Source organism: Euprymna scolopes, chromosome 26 (genome assembly GCF_053919585.1).
Source record: "Euprymna scolopes isolate OS-2025 chromosome 26, ASM5391958v1, whole genome shotgun sequence".
Taxonomy (NCBI): domain Eukaryota; kingdom Metazoa; phylum Mollusca; class Cephalopoda; order Sepiida; family Sepiolidae; genus Euprymna; species Euprymna scolopes.
Window position 1 is genome coordinate 59,892,717 of NC_136507.1, and position 19,082 is coordinate 59,911,798.

Consider the following 19,082-nt stretch of genomic DNA (forward strand, 5'->3'; position numbering starts at 1 on the left):
CTTCATCGGACATGTGTTCAACTTTCAAATGTGTATATTATGGTATGGCTATTGTAAAGTGAGCAAATTCTGCATAAATGGAAATTATTTTTTTTTGTTTTGTGACCCAACCACCTGTGATGGTTGAAAATTACATCAGTAATGATTAAATTAGAGCTGAATTAGAGCCTTTTATTATGTGAACAATCCTGGGAGACCCCTGGTTGTCTTGCTGATTGCTTGGTAACACAAACCAAAAGAAGAAAAAATAACTTCAGCTGAGCAAATTAGATGATTGATAATAATATTTAATAATAATATTGTTTTGTGAAGGAAACCATCGTATGGCATATGGTAGCATGCACAATTGTTTTGTCTCAGATATGAACCCGAGGTCAAGGTTTCAGAGTTTGTCTGTGTGAGAAACTTATGATGGAAATTTACTTAATTAATAAGCAGAAGTAATTTCATCAATTTAATCAATCAGGACAAATTCAATTTTGACGCTATGAAGATGGATTGGCTAAATGAAAACTCAGACCTTGCCCAAACCCACCCTGTTATCATACTATAAGAAAGTGTGCGGAGCAGGTTTTTGCGAATTAAGAGTTGAATTGAGTTGAGTCTGACCACCCCTCCACCCTTGCTATACTCCCTGCTCACTGGCCAAAAAAGAGGGAGAGGAAGGAGAAAAGAAAAAACAATCGGTCATTCCTTTTTCTGAGCAGACTGTTCATGCACACTGCATTGTTAAAAAAAAGGGGGATTTGCGTATATTTTTTTCATTTCTGTAAAATAACAAATGTTGTCATCAAAAGTTTATTTGATAATTAAAGGATTTACAATTTTATTTGTTCTTTTTATGGAATTTGTGACTTAAATAACAAACGAATACCATCTATTTGAGTTGATTTCTTTCGGGAGACAGCAAGCAGAAAAAAAAATCTATTATATAATTTAAACTTAATAATGTAAGACTTGTTGATACTCAATATCATTTATCTTATGTTTAATATTTTATCATGTTTATTTTTCTTGTATTTATAATTAATTCTCATTTGTTTAATTGTTTAAAAATTTATTTTCTGCAATCTTAAATTTTAACTATTAACTTTTTGCATTCAATTTTGTTTCTTTTAACAAATTATTTTTTAATGATTTTGAAAATTAAATTTAATTCTTAAGGTATAGTTCAGTCACTCAGGAGGTAATTAAACCAAATTGTTATAAAACTATAACTAGTTTTGTTACAGTAATGTTGTTTTTATTTTTATGTATGAAATTATTGGATATTAATACCTTCCCCCTTCAACTTCAAATTTTTTAATGCATGAAGTTTTTAGATGATGATTGGTTATTTGTATTATTTGGATTATTCCGACTACTGTTCTCATCTTGAGTATTATTTGCACAATGTTTCGGGTGATGTAAGCCCCGACCTTCTTAAGGTGTATCTTGTCAAACTATGGAATCTGCATGAACTTTTGAACAGAACCCTTTATTTAATCCATGGACCCGTGGCATAATGGATAAAGTACTTGGTAAATTCTGTTGTGAATGATACTGTTCTGGAGATTGAAGGTTTAATCCTCTGTGCAGATAATACTCAGGATGTAATTGCAAATTACTATCGACTTCCATCCAGTCATGGCTGATGAAATGAGAGTGGATTAGATAGAGTTCTGTTTAAAGTCTGCACAGATTCTCACACAGATTGGCAAAAAGATTCCAGAGTTCACCTGAAGAAGGTTGGAGGTTACATCAGCTGAAATGTGCAAATAACACTCAAGATGAGAACAGTAGTCAAAATAATACATAAGGATTTACTAAGCCAGTTCATGACTTTCTATTCAATAGTTTAAATGCTACCAAATTGCTTAGGGTAATGAAGTAATATTCATTTGTTTGCAAAGAAACTGCAATTTAATTTTGTAATTACACTGCAACTTAAATCCTTCCAAATTCCTTTCAAATTTCGAAAAGTAAAAAAATATATATATATATATATTTCAACTATTAACAAAAGATCAAAATGGCTGACTTGTTTACAAATAAATCTAATTGAATTATAGTGGATTTGATATAGTAATTTATTTTTTAAGGATTTAAAAATTTCATTTTATGCTATTATGTTGGCACTTTTACAGAAGGCATTAAAAATGCAAGAGAGATAAGTACAAGCACATTTGACTAAGAAAATAATCATTTAAAGAAAAAAGAATTTGGGATGCTGAATGCTGAAAGCATGCACAACTTAGAATCTCTAATATAACAATCAAGATGAGAATAGTAGTTCAAAAACCCAAATGCACCGTTCATAAAATTGTAATAAACTTTTGCTACTGTAAAAAAAACAAACTATTACTATCGTTTTCAGCATACCAAATTCTCATTTCTTTATATTTTAGTCATATGTAGTTATCTCCCTTGATTATTTAGCGCCCCCAAAAAATGTTATTAAAATAATTAATAAAATTGATTTTGTCTTTTATTTTATTTTATTGGTTTTTATTTTTCTCAGCTGTCATTTTTGCCATAAAAGTTGTTCTCCAAGATCAGGAATCTGCCCACCAGCGCCAATATGTGTTTGGAATTCCTATTCCTATTCGGATGATGTATTGGAGTGAACTCTTTATTATTCAGTTGGTTGCTCCACAGTCCTCTTTTATTGGTAAACCATTTTTTCTCTTTAAAATTTGTTATTTTTTTAAAAAAATTTTATTATGTTTTATTTCCTGCTTTGTCTTTTTTTTCTCTCACATAAATCCTAAAAAAATATTAAAAATTAAAACCGTTTTTTTTTTAATCAAGATTTTGAATTGTATTTCAACTGGCGAAAGGTCAATATCTATTTTTGTCGAAATTGGGGGAAAAAGTAACCCTTCTAAGCTTTCAAGTAATTTTGAAACAATTAAAATGTTGAATAAAAAGTAATTTTTGGCTTAAAATGTCAGCGTTTTAATGGAATTGCACAAATTTAAAAACAACAAAAATACAGAAAAATCTTGGTACTAGTGCACTTATTGATCCGTGCTGAAATAATGTTATTTAGAAAGCCATTCTTAACATTGGGAGGAGAGGGTGTTTTTACCTATTCTGTACTTTAACCTTCAATTTAATAAAAACATATCATAAAGCTTTAATTAAATTTGAAAATACTATATAAAAAATATTTATGATGTATGTACCCATCATGGAATGAAGATTTCATATTCCAAAAATCATATAAATGAATCAAGTATTTTTTTTAACTAAGAAAATTAAAACTTATGATTTTAGTGATTTTAATACTAAATTTAATTCGTTATAAGTCTTATTTTGATCTCAATAGTTGGAATTGAATTGTCTCCCTTAATGATGATCAAAACACTATGGCTTGCTTAGTAATAAAATTTGATTTTCTTGAATATAAAAAAAAAAAAGTGATCAATTTATGTAATCTTGGGAATATGACAAGTATGTACATCATAAAGATTCTAAATAAGCACCAAAATTTCTCAGCAGATCCACATGTATTGAAGGATTGAATATTTTAAACTATTTTCTTACAATAATTTTTATAAATACAGATCAAACCAACATTACATTAAAGAAAATTATATAGTTTCATAACAATTTGATTTAATTATTAATTTAATGGCGAAATGATACTATAATAAAATTTAACTTTCAACATTCTATTTTACAGCGAATATATATAATTTTATACAAAAAAAATTAACATCAGTCATTATCTTCATCTGCCAATGTTGCTAAATACAATGAACATTAAATTGTAATCAGGTCTAGGAGGCTTGTCACACAATCCTGCGTCATGCGATCTAATAATATAACCAAGTTGGGGGCAGACCGGGCCCATTGAACACAGTCAGATGAGAAGGCACTAAGTTCCAATGTCTACACTTTTATCTTCATTTAGCGATGGACCCTTTCAAAATGTAGCAAGACACTCACTGGAAACTTGAGCGCACAAAATGCGCACAATCTGTTTGTCTCTGCTTTATCGTTATTTTCACGGCAAGTGCTCGACTGAGCTTCAATCTATGGTCCCCCCCTCACCAAACTTTTACAAGAAACGCTCGTCTAGCTGAAAACACAATCAATAATTCACCCCACTCTTTATCTGTGCATAAACCTAAACATAGATTCCATGAACAAAGCTTCTTTCTTAGAACTGCACACCTGTGGAATTGTTTTCCATTTTCCTGCTTTCCAGCTGAGTACAATATGGTTGTCTTCAAGTTCAACGTAAACAAGTTCTTGATGAGCCGTTCCGCTTAAGTTAACAAATTTACCGAATTTCCATTACTAACGATTACTATATTGTCCAATTGACTACTGTACACTCTTAACTCTTATCCTCGAGTGGTCTCTGGCCTTGATAAGTGGTTATGCCTATGTAAAAAAAAAAAAAAAAAAAATCCTCAGCTGCAACTTGGTGTCAGGTTTAGGATAGATCTGAAATGAATTGTATTTACTCTCAAAGCAATCAATAATAAATAAAAACTTTGGATATCATTTTCTTATAAACGAAAATAATTATTGCATAAAATAATTTCGATTACAATCGTGCAAAGAAAAGTTAAATTATTCGAGTTCGTTTGGACTTAGTCAACGTATACTGTTTCTAGATGCAGGAATTATGATTCATAGCAAAACCTTTCAGATGGTTAGAGGAGGAAGAAAGGACTTTTCCACTTAGTTTTTTCAGGGATTCATCCCAGTCTTGAAGCTGTCAAATCTAAAAAGCTGATTTTTTTTTTTTTTTTACATGGAGGTCACCACTTATCAAGGCCCAGAAGCCACTCGGGATAAGGGATATTTCATGTACAGTAATCAATGGGATAATATCGTAGCAATCGTTAGTATTGGAGATTTGATAAAGTGTCTTACTTAAGGGGGCGATTCGACAGGAATTTGCTTATGTGTGATTTGAAGACATCCAAGTTGTAGTCAGGTGGGAAACCGGCAAACAGGAGACAGTTCCACAGGCGTGCAGTTCTAAGAAAGAAGCTTTGTTCATGGAATCTATGTTTTGGTGTAGGCACAGATAAAGAGTGGGAAAAATTACTGACAGTGTTTTCAGCTAGACGAGTGTTTTTCATAAGATTGGCGAGGGGGGGACCAGAGATTGGAGCTCGGATGAGCACTTACCATGGAAATAACGATAAAACAAAGACAGGCTTGCAACGTCTCTTCTGTGGGAGAGAGGTTGCAGGGAAGAGAAAAGGGTATCTTCCACTAAGCCACAAAGTCTATTTTGTACTCTGTTAAGGCAGGATAGGCTGTTTTTAGCAGCTTCAGCCCAGATATGGCAGCAGTACTCCATCCTTGGATGTACTTGACTTTTATACAGATAGAGAATTGCATCAGTAGTGAGATATCTTCTGGGGCGGTAGAAGGATCCCACTATTTTCCCAGCAACCTGGGCAACAGACTTGATGTACGTGTTCCATTTCAGATCAGGAGTAAAGATCAAACCAGAAGCTTGTCAAAACATGGAGCCTCCCCAAGACGAGAGCCATCCATTTCAATTGATGCCAGATGGGGATCAGAGCGTTGATGATGTAAAGATAGGAGCTAGGTTTTAGATGCATTAAAAGTAACCAGCCACCTCTTCCCCCACTGTACCACGCGCTCAAGATCAGAGGAGAGAGAATTAGAGAGAACTTTGTCATTTACGGCCTTTGATGTGTTGCCATAGATGGCATAGATGTCAACGAATGATTTAAGTATGTGTTTTGGAAGATCGTTGATGTAGATCAGGAAAAGAGTTGGCCCCAGGATGGAACCCTGAGGGACTCCAGCATTAGTACTCTGGGCCTCTGATTTCTGCCCATCAACCACTACTCTTATGAGCCTATCAGAGAGAAATGATTTAATAATTGAGAAAACATTTACAGTTATACTATATTCACTAAACAAAAGATTTTATGGAAATCCTAAATCTGCTTCCCATCTCTTTGAGATCATTCTGTTCTCCTTTCTTGTCTCTTTCTTTCAAATCTTTTTTCCTTTTTCTTTCTTCCTGAAATCCTTCTCTTTTTTTTTTTCTACTGCAATCGCATTTCCTTTGTTGTAAAGAAAATCTATTTATCAAGTCTTTGCTGAGGGGTCTGCTTTTGACTAAGTCACATGACTAACTTCTAAGATTTTTCTGGTCACTCAGCTAGACTTCTATCATCAATCTGTCAGCCCCTTTTCAGTGAGAAATTTATAATTTCTGATCTGCAGAATTTTTAGATATCTACAATTCCTAAGCCACGTATCAAACATGCACGACCATCCCAGTTTTCAACTAGCAAGATTAGCAAATGTTGCCCAGAACATAGTGTTAAATAATTTAACATCGTTTGCCTTTTTCAAATAGTGTTCCGAGTTTTGATTACAAATGTACAAACACAAAATCTCCATTATAGTAAGATTTATCTTTTTAGTCAAAGTAAAATAGTCATTCATCATTAAATAAGCCTTAAAACAGATGAATCAAATCTAATTTTAGCAATTTCCCCTCTCTCAATGCATCATCTAATTTTCCCTCTCTCTCCTATACTTACCCCTCTGTTTCCCACCCCCTCTTGCACTTTGCAACCCTTTCCTTACTTTGCTCTCAGAATATATGTGCATGCTTGGCCTAATGGTTACTGTTGAGTACTATGTAATCAGCAATCCAAAATTCAGTTCCTCTCAGATTTATTGTGGCTATTTATACCTCAATAATATAGAGAAATGTATGAACCTTGACCCCCCCTCTAAAATAGCAACTTGTGTTCAATTAACAGTTTACAGTGCGTCACTTACAACAGGCGTTGTGTTTTAGTATTAAATGATTTAAGAAGTGTTCATATATGAGTATCTATGGACCAATAATGTAGGAAAAGGTATGAACTTTGAATCTCCCCACGTAAAATAGCAACTTGTATTAAATTAACTGTACAATGCATCGTTTTAGCATTAAATGAGAAGTGTTGATGTGGTGGAAACCATACAAACCAAACCCCTTAGCTTTTACCTGTCACCTTTTTTTTTTTTTTTTTTTTTTTTTTTCACCCCAAACATGGCACATTGCCACTTTGGTGTACTATCAGGGGCAACAACTACTGGGGTACTATGTAGGGATTTGAGCAACAAGATATCGGTTCACGTTGCACTTGAACTTCTGCACGTCAACACAGCTGGGGAAGCAGGGACCTGGAATGGAATTCCAAAGTCTAGCGCTTCTGAGGAAGAAACTACTGGAGTAGAAAGATCTTTTTACATCTAGGGATCTCTACAGTGTGGGGGTGGGATTTAGCAGCCTGTCGGGTTTGTCGAGTTTCTTTCAGCCTTAGGTCTCTCTCTCTCTTTCTCTTGCTTGTACTGACTTTATCTGTCATTCACATACTCACTCTATCACTCTTTCTTTTTCTCTCTCTTCCATCCACATTTTCTTGTCTCTAGATTTTCACATATTCTGATCTTTTTTCTCGTACTCTTCATCTTTTATTCATTTGGAAATTGTTAAGAATAGGGCCCTAAATTATTTTCATAAAAAAAGCAGCAAGAAGATTGTAAATATTTCCAATTTATTTCTTAGCATCTAGATAATTTCTTAGCATCTAGATAATTTCTTAGCATCTAGATAATTTCTTAGCATCTAGATAATTTCTTAGCATCTAGATAATTTCTTAGCGTCTAAATAATTTCTTAGCATCTAGATAATTTCTTAGCATCTAGATAATGCATGTAATTCATACATATTTACATACAAGCATCGCAACAAGGTGATTCTCACATTGCTTCTTCCATGCAAACTAAATTTGATGGCTTTTCAAAAAGCTGCCATTAAATACCAGCTTAACATGACTCCGCATGCCTTCCATAGTGTGTGTGTGTGTGTGTGCGCTTGCATTGTTAGAATCTACAAAATAGTCCTCATGAACCATAACATTGTGCTGATAAATTCTGCCTTGAAGTATATTTCAACCAGCATACAAAACTTGTTCGTTTAAAGAGTCTGAGTCCCAGAAAAAATCCATTAAAAAAAAAAACTGCATTCAACATCTCAGCGCTAAAACATTCATATCTGTGTTGACTTTAATGTTCATAATGGAAAATGGCTAACCTACTCCATTCAGACTGATGAAGGTTTTTTTTTTAATGACTTTTCAAGAACTTCCCACCAATGGAACACATTACTATGCAACTTTTTCGCTGTAAACTACATCTTCAACTCCAATATCAACAAATACCTGTCATAAACTGTCTTCATAAATAATGAAATTTTTGTTCATTCCATTCATTATTTTTAATCCTCTCATAATATTCTTTGGTAATGTTTAATGGTCAAAATCAGTGAACACAAGAAAAATTCTGTATAGTGATTTTATGTTGTTTTGTGTTAAATATTATTAAATGAGGATTATTTCTAGTTAAATCTACTTAGTATTATGCATGTAAAATTAGGAAAAACATGCTTGAAATGTGTCAACATCGTGTAAATTAGTAAAATCAAAACAAAATGTTGACTGAATTTGATCTGATGTCATGTTTATCTAAAAACGACACTCAAATTTTAGCTCTGTATTATTCTCCATTTCATAACATTTATTAATAATAATATAAATAATATTTAACAAAAGCAATACAAAACCATTTTTAATACCTCTGTTGAATTTTTCTTATTTTTCTCTTACTGCTACATTTAAACATTTCAGCTGACGATCCATCCATCAATTTAACCCTTATCCTCAAGTTGATTTTAACCTTGATAAGTGAAAAAGTACAATTACGAATCAAGAAACAAATTTTGGTACTTGTTAAGATACAGTCGACAGATTGATTTTTTTTTTTTTTTTTTCAATGTCATTTTAAGCAAAAATAATATTATGTACTTAATTGTCATGATGAAAATAGTAATATATCCAAAAATTATGAAAAATTATAGAGTAGAAAGTTGTTAAAAGTAATTTTTATGGAAAATTGGGTAAAATCTCATTTTTTTTTGTAGATGCTAGGGGGCTAAACGCAGGCGGACATAACTCCAAAAAGAATATTTTAAATTACTTTTATCATGGCAGCAATATTTGTTGTCTCTAGTGATAGAGGTTTTTTTTTTTTTTTTTTTTTTTTTACTAAAGTCACAATAACAGTTGTTCTACTTGATGAATTTTCGTAATTTTTAGATATATTACTATTTTCGACATGATTAAGTACGTAATATTGTTTTGCTTAAAATGATATATTTAAAAAAATCAATTTGTTGACTTTATTAAACAAGCATTCGAATTTTAAAATTTTATAGTTACCTCCTTTCTTTTTTCATTAAAGCAATTTAGGACCCTATTTTTAACAATTGCCATTTACTCTCCTGCTTTTCCTTCTCGATGAATTCATATTTGCTGCAGATGTGGATTGGATTGGTTTCTCATAGTTTTCATTGTTGTCTTTTTCTACAGGTCATCTGTCGGGTATTTTAGTTGGACTACTTTATACCAAAGGACCCTTAAAGCCGCTTATGATGGCCATCTTCCCTCCAAGTAAGTGATGTGGCTACATCTAAATGAATAAATGCAAAAATTGTACTCATTTCTCAAACGGTCCTTTCTTTAGAGGAACCAATTTGATTTCCAACAAGTTGCAATCTATTTCTACATCACAAATGAAAAGGCAAATTGTTTCCTGTTTCCTTTCTTTGCTGTCACATAAAAGAAAAAATATGTTGCAAACAAAATGTTAATGTTTATTTATCTACTTGAATAAGTGGAAGGAGCTAATAAAAAAGAAGAAAAAACTACTACTTAAAGGTTAAAAAAAAAGCCAACAATATTAGATAAGATTTTGATCCAAGAAATAGCAATTCTTTCCCCTTTGTCAGAAACATCGCTCATAGAATGTGAAAATTAAATTACAAAAAAAAAAAAAAAAGGAAAGCAAAAGTTACAAGGGCGCTTCTGCACTATCAGGACCAAATTTTGGAAATCGTAATACTGAATTTCACATGAAAACAATGGTATCTACGTATTCTTCGTATTTTTAAGATGATTATATCCAAAAATTATGAAAATCGATAAGGTAGAAAATTATTTATTAAAGAAAATAGAATTTGAAGAAATGATTGTATTTGCTTATATAAGACACAGGAAAGTTCAAAAGGGAGGTAATTTTCTTTCCATAATTCTAGGAAAATTCAGAAAAGTTTTTTGAATTTTCATGTTATTTAATTTTTAGGTGAATAGTTACGAGGGGTGTGCAATAAGTAATGCCCCTGACTCACTTCTCGTAGCAATGGAGCAACAAAACTTGGCAGTTATTAATCTTTCTCTACATAGGAACCACCCAGAGTTATGCATTTCTCCATCGTTTGATGCAGCTCTGGAGACCGTTTTTGTAGAACACCGCAGGTTGGTCCTCCAGCCACGCTGTGACTTCAGAAATCAAGGCTGCATCATCTGGGAAACGCTTTCCTTTCAAAAACAACTTCATGGCTTGGAAGAGGTGAAAGTCAGAGGGTGCAAGGTCAGGAGAGTAGGAAGGATGGGGTAGGATTCCATAACCACACGCCTGTGCTTCTGATCTGGCGACATACGAGTTATGGACCGGAGCATTGTCCTACAGCAGGAGGGTACCTTTGCTGATGTTGTCCCGCCTCTTGATTTTGATAGCTTCCCTTAATTTCCTCAAAAGTGAAGCATAATAGACTCCTGTAATTGTGGTACCCTTTGCCACGAAATCTGTTGTCACTACTCTGCCCTGGTCCCAGAAGACTGTGAGCATGACCTTGCCAGCGGAGGGCGGCATCCTTGCCTTCTTTGGAGATAGTGAGTCCAAGTGCTTCCACTGCATTGACTGGGCTTTGGCCTCTGGATCACAGTGATGGACACTGGTTTCATCCTGTGTAATCATTCTTTTGAAAAACTTTGACTCATCTTGGCACATCTCCAAATTCATCTTCGAGCACTCGACGCATTCTCGCTTCTGGAATGGTGTGAGCAACCTGGGAATCCATCTAGCAGACACCTTATGCATATGCAAATGGTCATGAGTGATAGTTTCCACAGACCCTGTACTAATCTTGACATCTTGGGCTATTTGGCGAATAGTAATGCACCAATTTTCCAAAATGGCAGCCTCAACTTGATGGACAGATGCCTCATCAATGGCAGAAGGTGGAGGGGCGACCAGGTCTGGGAACTGTTTCCACAAACTTCCGACCATGTTTGAATTCACGATGCCAGCGTTTTACAAGGTCATATGATGGGGCATTATCACCATAAGTTTTTTTCATTTCATCAAAAGTCTCCTGTGGTGTGCTTCCTTTCAAATACAAAAACTGGATCACTGCTCAACATTCAACAGGCTCCATTTCACACTTGACTCGGTTCAAACACCTGTAAAACAGAAACCACAATTAGTTCAGAGCTGTAATTTGCCACATAACCCGTAGAGATATAAATCATTGCACATGCAAAATTTCAGCTAGATCAGACAACTGGAAGTGGGTCAGGGGCATTACTTATTACACGCCCCTCGTATTTTTATATTAAACAATTATGAAACAATCTTAAATGAAAAACAGGTTTAAAAACGCTGTATATATGTTATGTTTATTTTATTTGTTTTGCGTTAGTCACATTAAACATTTAGAGTTGCTTCCCTTGTTTGTTTTTGTTTCAATTTATTTTATAAAAACAAGATGGCCACAAATTTTCACCTGCTAACATAAAGTTTTTTTGTTTAATAATTCAGTAATATTCAGATAATTTCAATTGGATAAGTTACAATGTTAGCTTTTAAATTATTAGAATAGACAAAAAAAAAAATCAGTAGAAACTATTGTTTTTTTATCTGAAAATTCCATTTATCTTCTACAAAATTTCGTTCTGATAGTGTAGAAGCGCCGTTACAAGACGATCAAAAGTAAACCCAGGGTCTACTTTTTACACAATATTACAGCCATCATCATTATTATTATTGAAAGAAAGGTATTCAAAAATAAATCTTTAAAGATAATAACTAAAGAAATATTGAATAAATGATGCTGTATCGTACTGACAATCATTTAATTTTATGCTGTTTTGAAGATACTTTAAAGATTAATTTATAAGCTTTTGCTTATATTGATGAAAAACGTTGATTCAAAAGTTTTTCGTTGTATTTTTATGCTAATACCTATTTTAGTACACCACAAGCAAAATGTTACAAATAAGCATTGTTTCAAATGGGTGCACATTGAAAACAGGCATTCAAATATAAGATATCAATAGATGGCAATAGTCAACTAGCATACTTCCTAACTGGCTGTTATCGGAAGCAATGACAAGGCAGATCAGTTCCTTTGCATATTTTTCTCACGCCTATATCTTTCCTGTGCATGTATATATATTTTTTTTTATTACGTTTTTGTGGTTGTTCTTTTTTATTTAATAATCATTGAAAACGTTTTTTTTTGGTCTTATTTTATTTAAATATTATTGAAATTAGTTTTATTTTATATATTTTTTTAAAGAATTATTGAAAACACTTAAAAATATTTAAAAATTATTTTGGAATATTATTATTATTCTAAGGTTACAATCAGGATTCGGTCCTGGGGTTCGGGAAGGAGTGAGTCACTCGCTCGACAACAACACGTTTCTGCTCTCTTCTTTTCCAATCGACCAAACCTGGCCTCTTGCCACCAATGTCACACTGCACAATCTGAACGTCGGCAACACAAAATACTTTTCAAGAGAAGATGTTCACGACTCTTTTCTTTTTGCAACCTCCAGGGAATTTTTCCCAGCTTTTATACCCTCCTATCTAGAAAAAAGGAAGAGACAGGAAAAAAAATAGCTTCTCCCATCATGCCCTGCCTTCCCAAGATGCCCTTCATGTATATAAATGAGCTAGCCATCCTTTCCTTCGTCTTTCCCAAAGAGTAATGTAGATACGCCCGGTATGTTTTTTTTTTTTAACCATATACTCCACAAAACGCTTTTTTATGATGTTTGAAATTTTGTTATTTTGATTTCAACAATTTTATTATACTTTCATAAACTTATATTTATTATATAAATTAAAATAAAATCTTGTATTTAGAATAAAAAATAACATTTTTATAATTTCATGAACATATTTTTTTATAATAATATAATAAATAAAATAAAAATTTTAATTTTTTAATTTCATTATTAAAAGTGCAAATAAAGATTTGTGTTGTTTTTATTTGTATATTTTTGTTAATTTTTATTGTATATTTTTGTTAATTTTTATTGTATATTTTTGTTAATTTTATTGTATATTTTTCAATAATGTCCTTTTCTTATATCTTGTTTCAATAAGTCGCTTCACAATAGAAATACTGAAGAACAATAAAAGTGAAGGAACTTGTCACTGCTTCCAGTAGCAGCCATGCCAGAAGTTAGGAATTACTATAACCAAATAGATTTATATCTTAAAAACTTAAAAAAATCTTAGCAAATTTTAAAATATGGTCTTTAGTAACATCCCATCTATATTGACAAGAATCTGTGAAGCCCAGATCTGTACTTTAACCAACCATAAGCAAAGTAGAACATTTATGAAAGAAGGTACAGTGTTATCATGAAGCACCACAAAAGAACCAGTCTGCTTTTAAAGGAGTTTGAGCTAGTACTTTTTGAAAATGAGGTGCATGAGGGAAGTCAGCTTCAATTTTTGAGTATGTAAGCAGTAGTTAGAGCTGCACCAAAAGTAGTCGAGTGTATAAAATCCTGCCTCTGCTCATATCAAAAAGCTGTCATTTTGAATTTAACATGTTTTTGTGGATTCTTTTAATTTCTTAATTCTTCATAAAACATTTACTTTTCTTACAGGTGAAAGACAAAATGAAGGCCCCGAAGAACAGCCGCAGCCAGAATATGCCCCTGATTATGGCCCAGGATATGGGCCTCGGAATTATGGTGCTCCTGGTTTTGGAGGATTTGGTTTTCGACCATTTGGACCAAGAATGGGTCCCTCTGCTTATCGCAGGTATCCTAGTGGCTACTAGCAGACTTTTTGTTGTCTGGGGACAGATATCTTTGGCACAATTCATTGGTAAGTACTATCAAGTATATCAATTTTTTGTGGGTTATTTTCAAAATGGAATTAGAGATCTGAAAGTAGTTGTTTCCCTTTGTTTGTCTAAGGGAGATAACTCTTCTGATTACAAAACAAACTGTTGCTGTAATTTGAAAATTTAGAAAACCGAATAATATTATGTACTTTTTTATTAAATGATTAAAATTATTTACTTGTTTATGATAGAAAAAGACAGTGTTTATTTTCTTCCTCATTTTGTTGGTGATATTAATCCGAAGTGCGTATCCCTTGTGGAGATGAAAAATACTGTCAATAAAATGAAGGAAAAAAAAAAAAATAGAAGTTTTCTTTATGAATAAGTTGCTTTAACTATGAAAATCTTAAAAAAATAATTTGAATCATGTTATTACATAATTAAAATTTTATAATGTTGTTCGTTTTTTAAAAAAATTTTCACATTACCCTCACAAAATGTTTTAAAAAATGTGACCAGGTTTCTCTATTAACTGTTCCTATTTATTTTCCTCCCCACAAGGTCAGAAGTAAGGAGACACAGTCAGTTTTTGATGTGAGGAAAATCAAGCTCTCTCAAAAGGGACATTCTGGCTGGGAACAAAAGTAAAAAAATTGCTCTAATCTAAAGAGCAATGTTGTATTAAAACAAATACTATACTTTGCTCCTGTTAGTTCTAAGATATTTCCATTCAACCTTAAGCATGACTGATGGACGAAAATACTAGCATTTTGAAAAAGAGTAACTCTTTTCTCAGTTGACTTCTACAGAATGATAAAATTGTCCCCTAAAGAAAACAACACTACAGCTTTATTTTAAAACTTAATTCAGGTAACTTGATTATGTAGTAGAGCTGACATCTATTCAATGTATCCGCCTTAAGCCTCAGTCACCTCCCCGATACGGGTCTGGAACTGGGAGCATGCTTTTTCCACAAGCGCCGATTGGAGCTCCATGAATACTCAGCAGATTGCAGTGATCAGGCTTGCGTTGGTGTTGTGGGAGGTCATGTTGGTGATGTTCTTGACGTCTTACCAAACGAAGTAGTCTAATGGGTTCAGGTCGGGAGAGAAGGGGGTTCAATGAGAGAAGGGTACAAAGTCGTAGCACTCCTTCTGAAGCCAAGCCTGGGTCTCTTTGAACTTGTGGGTCAGCGCCGAGTCCTGCTGCAAAATCCAGGGTCTGTCAGTGACTACCTGATTGTACCAGGAAATTGCGACATTCTTTAGTACATCCAGGTACACTTTGGTGTTGACTTTCAAGCCGACTTCGAAGATTTGAGGTGGCATGATGTGACCCTCAATTAAAACCACACTAAAGCACTAAAACCGTGGCCGGAAACTTTGTTTTCATCATCCTGGGCACGTCCCTATTATTTGTGGCAATCCAGCGATGCATTTTGAGGGTGCTGACAATGGTCCTGTTGTCATAACTTGGATCAGTAGAAAGCATGAGTTGTACAGTGGGACATTTTAGATCTCGTTCGTTGAACATTGTGTCACTTTCAGACCTGATAGAAGGCTCCTATCGCTCTTGGGATTTGTACACAACTGGCCAATTAATAGATGGTCTGCAACAAAAAAAAGAAAACTGGTTTTCATCAAATGGAAATGGAATCCTGTCGTCTTTTCTAGAACAACAAATTATTGTTCCACCCTCTGTGTGTGTGTGTGTGTGTGTGTGTGTATATATATATATATATATATATATATATATACTAGCATGCGTACCCAGCGTTGCCTGGGTTGACATGAAGTTCTGTTTGGAACACACTGGTATACTAATCATTTTCATCATTGGTAACGTTGATACCCCTACAACAAAAACAAAAGAACGGATGAAAACATGTAAATGTAATCGCCCAAAAAAAGAAGTATGTATATGACAAGATATTTCGGCAGAAGGGCTACAAAGAGAAGAAACTATTCTCTGGATATTGAGCACTGGAAAGCCCCCCCCCCCCAAAAAAAAAATGAATTCCAAAAACAATTAAATGACATTTTCGTCATTTTATATTTCTAATGTAAAAAAAAAAAAAAAATTGAATTTGTTATATTTTGGGGTTCGTTCTGTTTATAAACTTGTTAGGTGAAAGTACAGAATGGTTTCATAAAAATTAATTAAATTTATCGTTATTTTATGTTTCAAATGTAATTCCCGCCCCCCACCCCACCACCACAAAAAACCCTAAAAATTTTTATATTTGTCATGTTTTGTCCCCCTCCACCCCTCGATCGTCAAACTTGAAAAAATGCTAGAGATGACATGTCTGGTTGAACACTTTGTGCCCAAAAAGTGGGTGCTCATTTTATGTTAAATTTATATAGAAAAGTTATCCCCCATGCTAAAATGTTAAATTTTTTTTTTTCAAAATTTCTTCTTTCATATTATTTATAAAGACTGCTTAAACATATTAGGCCACAAAAAACCAGGTCTTAATTTTTTTGGTTAATGTCAAGTTTCTTTCAAACTCCCCCAAAAACTTTAAAATGATGACATTTAATAGTTTTCGGTGGTGCTAAAAACGAATAATAAATTTGGGGCAGATAAGTAGTTTTGATGATATGAAGAAATTACTTTTTCCAAAAGTGGCAGATCACTTTCCTATATGAATTTAATGTAAAATGGGCACCCACTTTCTGGTCACCTAGTAATTTCTTCATATCATAAAACAAATTTAACTGATATTCGTTTTCAGCAACCCCGAAAATTGGCGCTGTTTTTTTTTTTTACTAAGAGATGCGTTCATTTTTTCATCTCATAATTTAGGACGCTAGCTGTGCTGTTAGTAAGCATACTTTTGTTTTTCGTTCTTTTTTCATTATACAACTTGTGTAGTTGTGAACAGGTGCCTCTGCAGTTTAACATTTCACAAAACTTTTGTTTACATTAGGAGGCGGTTAAGTAAACTACAGAAGCACCTGGTAAAAACTATACAAATCCTATAATTAAATACCCACCTCAAAAAAAAAAAAATGAAAAACCAAAATATGTTTTTGTAAACTGCTCGTGTAAGCTTACTGACAGCATTATTTACGTCCTAAATCATGAAAAATAAACGAATCTCTTAGTAAAAAAACAGCACCGGTTTTCGGTGGTGCTGAAAACAAATATCGCAGTTAAATTTATTTCATGATATGAAGAAATTATAGGTAGTTAGAAAGTGGGTGCCCATTTTACGTTAAATTTACTGATCCCCCATTTTTTGGAAAAGTAATTTTTCATATCATGAAAACTATTTATCTGCCCCAAATTTAAATGTGATATTCGTTTTCAGCACCATCGCAAACCATTAAAAGTTGCCATTTTCAAGTTTTTTGAGGAGTTGGAAAGAAACTTTACATTGACCATTTTTTTTTTTTTTAGAGGTTAAATGACGCTGAGTCCCGTCGTAAAAATTGGCCATTTTTAATTTAAGATATTAAATAAATTATAAAGAAAATCTGTTTCGCAGGCAATTAAACACACTTGCTATGGTATAATTATTATAATAAATCCTGGGCAACACTGATTAAATTTTATAAACAAAAAACAAAAACAGCAGGCGATAATGGATTTTGTTCACATGTGTCTCTGTGACTAACTCTGCCCTCATGAGGATGCAAGTAAATGAGGACATTAGTTTTAATTATTTTTCTCTATGAAATAAAAAAAGGTTACCTAAAAATTTAGAATATGCGAAAAAAATTTACTCCAAAATAAAAATAATAATTCAACTTAGAATAATATTCCGAAATGAAAACAAAAACAGGAAATATTTAATAACGTGGTCCGTTTAAAACATTTTTTCAATTAAACTATCACAGTTATTTCCCCTTTTGTTTTTCTGGGTTTTGGTTTGAAAATAAAACGGTTTCAGATTTCAGATAAAATAAGTTAAATCAAATATAACTTTAAATTTAAATAAATTAAAATTTTTAATTAGTACAGTTAATACAAAGCCATTATATCGAATAAGTAATGTCATTGAGGTAATTATTTAAATAGATTTCATTTAATGTAATATAGTAATGACCGTAACTCAATAATGTAAAAGTGGTTTGAAGAATGCTATATATTGAAAGTCCGTATACAATATAATGTCTCTTTTTACAGAAGTACCCTAACATGGGCATTAATATTTCTTGACTAGGAAAGGTGTACACACATATGGCCTTTATATTTCTCTGGTCACACACACACACACACACGCGAACGCTACTACTTTATATATATAGATATATATATATATATGTATGTATATATGTATGTACTAAATCTACCATCCTTTATATATTTTTATCACACCCATGGTAGTTTACCCTCCCAAAAATCAGATTCTACTTTTTTGAGCTGATTACATCTAAATAGCCAAAGTTAAATTTTTAGATTTGGAAGTGCAGGATCATTTTCCTATATAAACTTAATGTAAAATGAGCACCCATTTTCGGGCCAGTTAATGTTGAATAGATGTGTGGCCAAATGCATATGTTTTTCAATATTTTGGATGGAAATCAGAATTTGTGTGAGATGAGTTAATGGATGGATTAAGTAAATTTATCATTTTTTTTTGGCCAAAAATGTGTTGGGGAGGCTTTTATTTCTATAATAAGATAAAGTACGGAACCAATATTTAATGTTTTAGTGTACATATTTTTCTGTCCTCATCTCTCTAGAAATGTATTTTTTTTTCCACAATAATGTGCGGAAACAATAAATTATATATATATAACTATGCATTAAATCTTTATATACTAATTATCGTAATTATATTATAGCTCTACCTTATAGACATGAAAAGTTATTGAGCTTACATATATTTATAGATTTTGAATAATTTGTATAGAGAACTTGTATGAGTTTTTTAGAGTTATATATGGTCACATGTTGCATGGCTGGTTCTGATGAAGTTGATATTGTGGTATTTTTTTTGTATTTTGATGTTTTTTTTTTTTTTGATTGCATTGATATTTTGTACTTATTTTAATTTTCTGTGTATTTCTTTTCTTCTTTTTTTTCTTTTTTTTTCCTTTTTTTTTCTTTTTTTTCTTTTTTTTCTTTTTTTTTCTTCTTTTTTTTCTTCTTTTTT

General features: G+C 32.6%; 1 protein-coding gene across 1 annotated transcript in view; it reads left to right on the forward strand.

Moving 5' to 3' along the window:
* LOC145248097 (rhomboid-related protein 4-like) overlaps positions 1–19,082 on the forward strand; it is a 31,960-nt gene that overhangs the window by 12,264 nt on the left and 614 nt on the right. Inside the window, exons 3-5 of the mRNA XM_080109886.1 lie at positions 2,501–2,650; positions 9,417–9,497; positions 13,794–14,016. Coding sequence (XP_079966012.1) covers positions 2,501–2,650; positions 9,417–9,497; positions 13,794–13,969 — 407 coding nt within the window. The 3' untranslated portion in view covers positions 13,970–14,016. The remainder of the gene's footprint in view (positions 1–2,500; positions 2,651–9,416; positions 9,498–13,793; positions 14,017–19,082) is intronic.